Source organism: Haliotis cracherodii, unplaced genomic scaffold, assembly GCF_022045235.1.
Source record: "Haliotis cracherodii isolate W230 unplaced genomic scaffold, xgHalCrac1.p SCAF_7, whole genome shotgun sequence".
Lineage (NCBI taxonomy): Eukaryota > Metazoa > Mollusca > Gastropoda > Lepetellida > Haliotidae > Haliotis > Haliotis cracherodii.
In genome coordinates this window covers 59129624-59141224 of record NW_027266330.1, presented here as the reverse complement: position 1 = coordinate 59141224, position 11601 = coordinate 59129624, and the positions used below count along the sequence as shown (strand labels likewise).

At 39.9% G+C, this 11601-nt stretch overlaps 1 protein-coding gene across 1 annotated transcript; it reads left to right on the top strand.

Annotated features, from left to right (window-relative positions):
• The first annotated feature begins 282 nt into the window (after positions 1 to 282).
• Positions 283 to 1224, top strand: LOC139449046 (adrenocorticotropic hormone receptor-like). The gene has a single exon (XM_071230517.1). It carries the CDS (start codon positions 283 to 285, stop codon positions 1222 to 1224), a length of 942 nt encoding a protein of 313 aa, XP_071086618.1.
• Positions 1225 to 11601: the final 10377 nt, after the last annotated feature.

Sequence of the window (11601 nt, the reverse complement as noted above, 5' to 3'; positions counted from 1 at the left end):
ATATTCAGTCGTATGCCACATTGGCTTGATATTGAGACAATATTCATGTGTATGCATCATTGACTTGAAATTGACACAGTATTCATGCGTATGTACCATTGACTTTACATGGAAACAGTATTCATGTGTATGCACAGATGACTTTCTATGAGTATTCATGCGTATGCACCATTGACTTGATATGGATACAGTATTCATGTGTATGCACGATCATTAGAATAGGGTCTCTGAGACAGATTGACTCATACTTAGAAGATTTTTATCAAGGCTCCCTAAAGAAAAATGAACTCAACGGCCCTTCCTGACACGGGACCCAATACAGATGAGGGCATACTCTCCCTTGGTGTTGTGTATCTCATTGTATCCTTGCTGGTCATGTCCGCCAACGGAGTCGTCGTGTTCGTCGTCGTCAAGACAAAGGAGCTGCAAATGCCAACGTTCTGGATCGTCACTTGGATGGCCGTCTTTGATTTCCTCATGGGTCTGTATACCTTGGTTTTCATCGTTCCCTCTGCTTTTCTTAACCGATTTGCGTACTCTGATGACCTAGTCGGACTTGCTTCTTGTTTATTTACCTATGTATTTGGTCAAACGGTTTTCAACATTGCCTTGACCGTCATGGAACGTTGCATTGCCGTGTGGTGGCCATTGAGATACATCCATATTGTCACGTTCAAGCGTTTCATCATAGCACTGGGCATCTCATTGTTACTTAGTCTAATCCGCCTGATTTTGATAACTGTCCCTGATGGCGATTTCTACTTCCGTGAAGATGCTGCATTGTGTATTGTAGACTTTGATACCGCGCCAACTGTAATTGCATCTGTTGGATTTCCAATCGTCACGCTGTGTTTGATTAGCATAAGTTTTGTAATGATCTTCATTAATCTGCGACGTGTGAAGAAGCAGGTACACCCTGAAGGTATCCACGTGAGACCAGAGGGTCAGGTCAAATTTCCAATGATGTGTCTGGTGTCTACAAGTGTGTTCTGCGTTTCGTACGTTCCATATACAATAGGTATTATTACAAATTACATGTCCGGAAAAGACAATGTGCCTACCCTCCTTGTTCAGATACTTTCAGCGGCCTTACTATCCAACAGCCTGTGGAATGTGTTCATCTACACCGCGACCTACAAGCCATTCAGGGAGGCTCTGCTCTGTCTGTTCTGCAGGTCATACTTCAGAAAGAAAAGGCAACGGGAGATATTTTCACTGCGTTGATTACGCTGTAATACGTTTCGCTTTATCATTCGTTATGACTTTATTATTTTTCTGTCAAGTTGAAATATTGCTATCAGCTTTACTTTCAATATGTCATTGGAGAGATAACAACAGCAATAATAATAATAATAATAATAAAAGAAGAAGAAGAAAAAAGTAACAATAACAACAATAATAATGATGAAGATAATAACAACAACAACAACAACAACAATAATAACAACAATGATAATAATAATGTAAAATGTTATGGAAAATGATAAATACAAAAATCTTTGGAATAGGCCCGCTTACAGCCTGAGACGTATCCAGGCCAACAAACCTGATCTTGTTCTTTTTGATAAATTCAATGAAATCATTTATATCATTGCATTTTCTGTCCCCTTTGACACTAATGTGATTGACAAGATTGAGGAAAAACATGGCAAATATGCGGACCTCGCTTTCGAAATGTCACGCTTGCATCCCAAGTACCAAGTTGTCCGACTCCCCATTGTTCTCGGTGCCTTAGGTTTGGTACCTCCCAATCTGTTGACTGACATTGGGAGAGTACCCGGATTTGCTGCCAAGAATACAGTCCTTCTGACAATCTGGGTAATGCAGAAGGCTGCAGTGTTTGGGAGTCTTCACACTCTCCGAAAAGTTCTCGGTGGGTTCGATTAGGAAGCGTTTCCTGGGAGAAGTCCCATTCGCTGTCTGGGCTGCATGTAGAGGGGGCAAGGGACCTGAGCTGATGATGAGCCTAACCAGCTTGACTGTGCCAGGATCACCCAAACCGTCTTTGCTGTATTTTATCTGGTTAAAATCCGTACATATGTCCCTTGTTGTTTATAAACATGGCTGGCAGTACATAAGCACTAACATGTTTGGGGGCTTTTTTTATGTGTTATTTATTACCTTTTTTTCATTTGATACCTTTGATAATTGTGTTTAAATATGATATATTGATAAATTATTGATCTTGTTTTGTCATTTCCGATTTCTGCGTTAAACTTCGTGTTTCAATATGGAAATCACTTCTTAAAACTATTCCCGTGAAGATCCGTGGTAGAATTGGTCTTCAGCAACCCATGCTTGCCATAAAAGGCGACTATACTTGTCGTAAAAGGCGACTAACGGGATCGGGTTGTCAGGCTCGCTGACTTCGTTGATGCATGTGTCATCGTATCCCATTTGCGTGGACAATCCAGTAATTAATAAAATGAGCATCGATCCACGCAATTGGGATCGATGACATGCATCAACCAAGTCAGCGAGCCTGACCACCCGATCCCATTAGTCGCCTTTTACGACAAGCATGGTTGCCTTTTACGGCAAGCATGGGTTGCTGAAGACCTATTCTACCCCGGAATCTTCACTGGTATTTTACAGTTGGTAGAATGGATCGGTAACTGAGATTGTTACTGGCGATATCCTTGAAGGGGCTTAAAGTAGTGTAAAATTATTGTCCCCCTGAGAGGGTATGTAAGACCACATATTTCTTAGTATATTTATTTCTGCCACGTTTTTAATCGTATCGTAGCATATGTGTTGTTTTAATGTTTGGCTAAATTGGTCAGCCATCGCCAACAACTGAAGGGATGATGTAAATCCTGCTGGGGTCCATGCAGGTAGCAAAAGTACTGTAGGTCCCCATGGTCCCCAGCGCGGTGATCTACCTTCAGTTTGTGGCGATCTATAGTTCGTTTTTGATATTTTGTTGTTGAATGGTAATTTATTTTTACATGTTGTCAAACTAGTTTTTCGTAAATCTGTGATATTTTAGTTATTATACTGTCCTTCGATGGCAGAATTTTATACAGTTTAAATATATATTATTAATGTCAAATTTTGTCTCGTCACGATATGGCTGAAATATTGCCGACGTGACCATGAGCTTAACTGACTGACTGACTGACTGACTGACTGACTGACTGACGATGTAACATGTGCTTTTAATGGGTAGAAATTGGTTTCTAATGACGCCTTTTTATCGTAATCTGCAATAAGGATCATAATTGGTCAAATTTACGCATGTGACCTTAGGCAGCCAATCAAATAACAGTAATGGATACCATACTCGCGAAAGATGCATTTCAGATTTAGACGAAAGGATTTTGGTTAAATCGTGTTACTCTGAACGCTTTAAACAGGAAGTAGCGACGGATATAAAATATAGAACTTCGTGGACGTACGACCTGTGACAAAAAGTTCTCATGCATATATTTTGGCAATGAACATCGTGTCGGAGCCGAAAAGCCGAGGCGACAAAAGTCAAACGAAAAGATGGAAATATCAACTTAAATGTAAGTTTGAAAACTTTGAGAAACAGTTTTGATTATATTTATTACTTTATTTATTAAATTTATACATGTATTTCTAATCTTAAAATTTATGACAATAAATGTGTGATGCAGTATGATGTGATGTGATGAATCTGTGACATAGTTCTAACCACAAGGAAGTGCATATTGTCTCTATCTTACTTCTTTTGCATGTAATGCAGTTCGCCATTTGGAATCGAGTGTTCTGCAACTTCTGCCAGTAATCTAAATAGAGATATACGGTAACGGATACAGTTTCTGAACCCAAATCCCCTTCTCCACTCACTACTTCTTCTCAGCTTGGATATACTTACCGGGTTATGTTTTTAATAATGGTATTTACAAAGGATCCAGACCCGTGAAGATCCGGGGTAGAATAGGTCTTCAGCAACCCATGCTTGCCGTAAAAGGCGACTATGCTTGTTGTAAGAGGCGACTGACATGATCAGGTGATCAGGCTCGCTGACTTGGTTGATGCATGTCATCTTATCCCAATTGGGTGTCTCGATGCTCATGATGTCAATCACTGGCTTGTCTGGTCGAGACTCGATTATTTACTGACCGTTGTCATATAGCTGGAATATTCCTGAGAACGGCGTTAAACAACAAACAAACAAATACAAAGGATCCTGCAAAAAACTTACTTATAATTACCGTATTCTTTTAATTTAAAATACATGTATCAATCATGACGCAACATTCACATGCCTTCTGCCTTCTGCTCCGCTAAGTATTATTGGATTGAAAATATTAGTTATTATTATTTCAATTCAGATATAAAAAAGTGTTACGTAATCAGTCCTGAATTTTCGACGAATTCAATGTAAATTGTGCATACAAATTGGCGGTTTCAATGAATTAACCTTGTGTCCCAGAATGGATTTTTCAATAACTGTGCCTTGAATAGTAACGATTATAAATCTATCGATACAATATGATAAATTGAAATGAAATACGTATTTTCAGACATTGTGAAAAGTGATACATATAATAAATGAATATGACTGTTAAGTTAATAATAACCATTTTATGAAATTTGTGATGTTCAAGAACTCTTTTGACCACAGAAACCATCCGTAATATATCTTGTTCATCTGATGTACTTTGCATACATGCACTTCTATAACTGATTGTAAACATTCTCTAATAATTGATTGTAAACTTTCTATTGTTGACTGATTATATGAAAGACTTTGTGGCTGCCCAATAAACTCACTGTTTATTTACCCAGGTTTTGTGTTGTTGTGTAGGTTCGTCGTGTACAGTCGTACCTCTGCTTAGCGAACTGAACCCCCCTCGCTTGCGTTAATAGGTTTGTGAATACTTCAGATATCCCGACATTATTTGGTATGTGTTTTACAGCTTACTGAGGTGTGAATCAGCAACCAGTACAAACAAAACAGTAACAGGCGACTAACGGGATCGGGTGGTCAGGCTCGCTGACTTGGTTGATGCATGTCATCGTATCTCATCGATGCTCATGATGTCAATCACTGGATTGTCTGGTCCAGATTTGATCATTTACAGACCGCCGTCATATAGCTGGAATATTGCTGAGTGCGGCTTTAAACAACAAACAAACAAACAAAACAGAAAGCCATGTATCATCATCTAACGGAGCTGCACATAAAGATACCGCGTGGCAGTCCTGAAATGAAATCAGAGAGGTTGAGGCATGCACTTTATACCAGGATGAGTTTAGTCCCACATAGATGTTTATATTAATGTGCAGAATAGGCTAAACGTCCTGTGTTGTTTGTTTGTTTACTACCACTGTTGGTAATCCTTGAACTCTGCGTCTTCCATATCAACTCACGGACACAAGAAGAGCCGGGCTGATCTATTCCTTCCACAACGCTCGCCTCTATGGTCTAGTGGACGTCTTATATATCCACTCACGGACACAAGAAGAGCCGGGTTGATCTATTCCTTCCACAACGCTCGCCTCTATGGTCTAGTGGACGTCTTATATATCCACTCACGGACACAAGAAGAGCCGGGCTGATCTATTCCTTCCACAACGATCGCCTCTGTGGTCTAGTGGACGTTGTCTGAAAAATGGTAGCCGGGGACATCTATAGCACCCGTGTGAGCCAAGCTCAGAGCATATGCTTCAGGTCCTATATAAAATACCCAATGATACTTTACTGTAATGAGAGCTTTGCAACCACAACAATTGTAACTCAATGCCTATGGTGCTGGATGCATTTTGTTGATGTAGCGAATCAAGAGGTAATTCCCAGGGAAGCGTAGTGGGGCCACGGTGATTTTTTTTGTTTGTCTAAGTATCTTAGTATCTCCTACGTAGGACTTAGTATCTCCTTCGTAGGACTTACTATCTCTTACGTAGGACTTAGAATGGCCTAGAATCACTATATCCGACGTAGGACTTAGTATCTCCTACGTAGGAGATAGTATCCTACGTAGGAGATTGTATCCTACGTAGGAGATAGTAAGATCTACGTAGGAGATTCTAAGTCCTACGTAGAAGATACTAAGTCCTACGTAGGAGATACTTAGACAAAAAAAAGTTTCACCGTGGCCCTACTACGCTTCCGTAAATTCCTAAGGGTCATCTTTCAAAGAAAGATTATTCCGGGGAAAATACAGACACACACAGGCCACCATAGCTGGAGTATAGCCGACCGCTGCGCGAAACATCATCCATTATTCTCGCTTAACGACTGGCTCCATGGTCTCGTGGTAGCCGAACAAACGTTCCCGGATTTCCCATTGAAACATATATTATTATACCCCTGAAAGAGGTATACCTTTTGTATGCATTTTGGTAAAGTATAATGTATGTAGAATCAAAATAAATTTGTCGCCGACATGTCTGTATATATAAAAGTAGTTGTCCATACATCCTCAGCTGGGAGTGATCTCCCTTGTTGTCACTAAACGTAAACACAACCGCACAATGGTCACAGGAAATACTTAATGAGGTAAATACTGCTCATGCAAGATATATCACACAGTTAACGTTGGTATTGTAGCGAATATGAATTCAAATTTTAAAGATTTATCAAAATATACAGTGAACATACTTCGGGAAACGCCGACCCATACATTTCATTGATAGCAGCGTGCCACTTGCCATGTGTATCTGTATTAAATAGTAGGATAAATTAAATATTTTGGCTAAATGATCGTAATGACGACAAACGTTGTGTAATATATATATTTTTTCTGATTTAATGAGACCAAAAACAAATGTGCTAGTGGTATGAATTAGGCCTAGACACGGCGTACACCGTGCCGCACTGCCAAAGCTTAATACTGCTTTCCTCCTCGTAGTAATGATTACAAAGGCGTCTGTCTGTTTACACGTTCTAATAGCAGAAAGCACAAAGAAAGCAAGTTGAATATTTTCTGTAAGAAAAACACAAGCACAAACTTATGATTTATTTACAGATTAATTATGGAACCTGGCTATTCAAGCGACCCCAGCCCTCTAAAGCTGGCACCAGTAAGAAAAAAACTCAAGTTCTCTTTTAATGATGTACACGAACAGTGTCTGATTTGTGAGCGACAGGACGGGGACATCACATTAGGAACAATCCATGGTTCAAAAATAATTTGACATGTGTTGAATTATGTTCTTGTGGGGCTCAGGAAAAATGCACAAACAATGCTGATGGACTTGTGTGAACGCTGTGAACGACGCTGTGAACGCTGTGAAGGTGTCTGGTTGAAACTGTTAAAATCATTGTTTATACTTGTCTAACAATATAACATACCATAAAGGGTAGTAACTATAGCCACATGAATAAAGCCATGTTAGTAATTAACAAGGAATTATTAACTTTTAACTGTCTTCGCACAAGCTTACACTGATACTTAAGTACAATATAAGTACAATACCTACTTGGATGACTTACTGTCCAAGTTGTTCTTCAGAATCTATATTTGTAAAGATTCTGTGACCATCAATTCATAATGACTCGCTATGAAATAATTAAAAGCAATGAAGTATATTTTGCCGTCATTCTATTTCGGAATAGCATAGAAAATTGACTGAAATTTACCTACATTCAAATGCTTGATATAAAAAACTGTCCACATCGTTTTTATTACGACATGCATTTTTGTAATCCATATGTTTCAAACTTTCATTTGATATATAACATGACTATACCTCTTCCTGGGGCAAAATGATCACCACTTTCTGGTCTCGTTTCCTGCTCTATGGATAGAGCGTCTGTCCGAACAGCGCAACGTTCGTGGTTTGATACCCGGCCGCGTCATACTAAAATAAGTTAAAGTATGGTACTTGTTGTGACCCTTCCTGGAGCTCGGCATTTAGGGGATAAAACAAGGACTCGTCGGCCCGGAGTCTTTGTCTGGGTGGGGTATTCATGTTATGACTGCGGCATGGTATCTCAGTGGGCTAGCACTATAAAACCGGACTAGTACAAGCACCACCGCCCCACCCACCCACATATACGCCATATTAGAGCAATAATCCTGAATGCGACGTTAAACCTCACCTCACCACACCCCACATCACCGCACCTCACCTCACCTCACCTCACCTCACCTCACCCCACCTCACCTCTCTTCACCTCACTCTCCACAACATCCACCGTGGAATCTTTGTACACGAGTTATTTCCCTTTCCTAAACAAAACAAAATCTGGCCAAAACCCTGCCTCTTTATTCCGGACAGAACAGTTGTCACTGGTCGCACACACGTTTGCATAAACGTGCATAATATATTGATTTGTGTAACCGTCATGCATACGGCAATGGAGAGTACGTGAGCTTGAATTTAACTCCTGTTTCAGCAATTATGTTCAATTCTTATATACTCGTGTGTTAGAACAAAACCCACTGTTATGCAAATCTAAGTGAAATGCACGTGTAAACATTCTGAAGATGTTGGCATTCATGCAGCTAAGGGACCCACCACACAAAGCGGTGTAACGATTTACACCCGACCCGTGAAGATCCGGGGTAGAATAGGCCTTCAGCAACCCATGCTTTCCGTAAAAGCTGACTATGCTTGTCGTAAGAGGCGACTAACGGGATCGGGTGGTCAGATTTACTGACTTGGTTGATGTTTATTTTTAAAAAAATCGTTTTTGTTCATTCCAGAGGGTACTAGTCCTCGTATCATAACAGGCATCCAATTACATGGTAAATATCATGAGAAAATGTACAGGTTGTGATATGACAGTAAGTTCACCTTTGATACAGTAAAATAATTGTAAGAGATATAGATTAAGTAAGCTAATCCGTCCCCGTTATGGTTTTCCTCATTAAACTCATTTTTTGTGAAATAAATTAATGTTCCGTTTCTTTTTGCAAGGAGTGAGTGAGTATGCTTTTACGCCGCTTTTATCAATATTCCAGCAATATCACGGCGGGGGACACCAGAAATGGGCTTCACACATTGTACCCATGTCGGGTATCGAACCCGGGTCTTCGGCGTGACGAGCGAACGCTTTAACCACTAGGCTACCCGACCGCCTCTTTTTGCAAGGAACAACTCGACATGGTTAATATCTTTCAGTATATTTCTATATGACTTAAAACATGGTTTTGTTCCTTTAATATGTGTTACGTAAATGTTTCTTTTTGCAAATATCAATAAGTGATTTAATATGCTGTTTGTACCTCCAAAATAGATATCTTGTTTTGTAATAATAACATGACAGAAAATAACATTTATGAAGGTATTAAATTCGTCCCAGAATTCTTTGACACAAGAACATTCTAAATATACTTGAGCGATGTTTTTTTCACTGTCTGAATTGCAAAATGAACATAGATTGTTGTCAACCAAGTTCACCGTTAACAATTCCTTTTTAGTGTATATAATTTTGTGTAGGAATTTGAATTTGAATTCTAATAGTTTTATATTTATTGTAGATTTTCTTCATTGAAAAAATATATATTTCCAATGAATTTGATTGTTTGATTCGTGTTCCAACTTCTCACAGATTTCTGGAAAGTTAGATGATTAAATAAAGTTATCATAATATCCTAGAACCTATGTTTGTATTTAGTGAGTGAGTATGATTTTACGCCGCTTTTAGCAATATTCCAACAATATCACGGCGAGGGACACCAGAAATGGGCTTCACACATTGTACCCATGTCGGGAATCGAACCCGGGTCTTCGGCGTGACGAGCGAACGCTTTAACCACCAGGCTACCCGACCGCCCCTTGTATTTAGTAAATCAAGCCATAGGGACGAAATGGCATTGTGTCTAGATTATTTGCATCGTGCACAAAATCTTTCCATGGCTTAGGATGCCCGTTCGAGTCACGTAAATCCTTTCCATGGCAAATACTCCTTGTACACCAATTTATAATAATCAAATCGGAAATTTACATTTATGATTGTACAACAATGGTTGCATAAAAATTTCATTAACATCGTTTTCATTTATTTCGTGCGTTTTTATATATTTGTTCCGAGCGCCTAATGTGTCTTTCCAAAATGGGTTTGTGATATTTAAGTGTTTTTGAATATTAGCCCCCAAACGGAAAATGTCTTGTTTGGGAAAGCCTGAAAGACTTGGTTGATGTTGGTTTAGTTCAGACCGAAGAACCTGTCTACAGTCAGTTCACGTTTTATAACCGGGCCAAGGCCGCTTCAACATTGGCTTCTCGTCCGCCGTGAGTCGGAGCGACTGTAGTGCACGTGCTGCACGAAATTCACGTGGCTGAAACTGACACGACACACTGGGAGACACACTGGGTAGCCTAGTGGTCAAAGCGATTGCTTGTCACACTGAAGATCCGGGTTCGATTCCCGACATGTGTTCAATGTCTGAAACCCATTTCTGGTGTCCCCCGTCGTGATATTGCTGGAATATTGCTAAAAGCGCCGTAAAACCATACTCATTCGATCATGTTAATTTTGAGAATGCGGTTTATATATTTCTGGCATAAATTGTTGTTTTCGCAAGTAAAGCGTTTAAAATAATATTTTACGATATTTCTAAAGCATGTGTATTCAAAGGCTTGGGAAAAAAATATGAAACGCTTCAATTCTTAGTTTTTCAACTAATTTTGATTTGCCTCGGTACAAATGCGCAAATGGAACAACAACAATAGTTCGACAACACTGCGCAATTACCCAAATCTGTTTCAGCGTGCATGCATGAACGTCTCTAACGTTAAAGGCGATTATTCTTGTCGTAAGAGGTGACTTACAGGATCGGGTGGTCAGGCTCGCTGACTTGGTTGATGATGCATGTCACGAGGCGGTCGGGTAGCCTAGTGGTTAAAGCGTTCGCACGTCAGACCAGGTTTCGATTCCCGACGAGGATACAATGTATGAAGCACATTTCTGGTGTCCCCCGCCGTGATATTGCTGGAATTTTGCTAAAAGCGGCGTAAAATCAAACCTTCTCACTCACTGATGCATGTCCTAGTATGCCAAGTGCGTGGATTGATGCTCATGATGTAAATCTCTTGATTGTCTGGTCCAGACTCGAGTATTTTCAGACCGCCGTCAAATAGCTGTTATATTGCTGAGTGCAGCGCTAAACAACAAACAAACAAACGTCGTGACAGATTTTTATTTACTGATTGAATGCAGTAATCGTGAACATATGTATGTTACAGTCAATGTGTAAAAATGACTGAAATTTTCACGTTGGCATCTTACAAACGCGAAAATATTTCAGTCATTTTACAATTATTTTTCCATTTATTATATTATGATAACGAATTGCAAACAGTGACTGAAAATGAGAGGAAAGAAAACGAAAGTCGATGTATATTCTTATGTTTTGTTTACGGCACAGAACAATTTGATTTGTTTTGTTTTTTTTGTTTGTTGTTTAACGCCGCTCTCAGCTATATTCCAACTATACGACGGCGGTCTGTAAATAATCGAGTCAGGACCAGACATGATTGTTATCATGAGCATCGATCCACGCAATTGGGATCGATGAGATGCATCAGTGGGTAGTGTGGGTGGATGGTGTGGGTTGAGATATATATCTACGGTGGTGGTAAGGGTGGTGGTCGGTGGTGCACAGATAGGTGTGGTGTGGTATGGGTGGTGTGAGTGGGTGGTGTGGTGTGAGTGGGTGGTGTGGGTGGGTGGGTGTC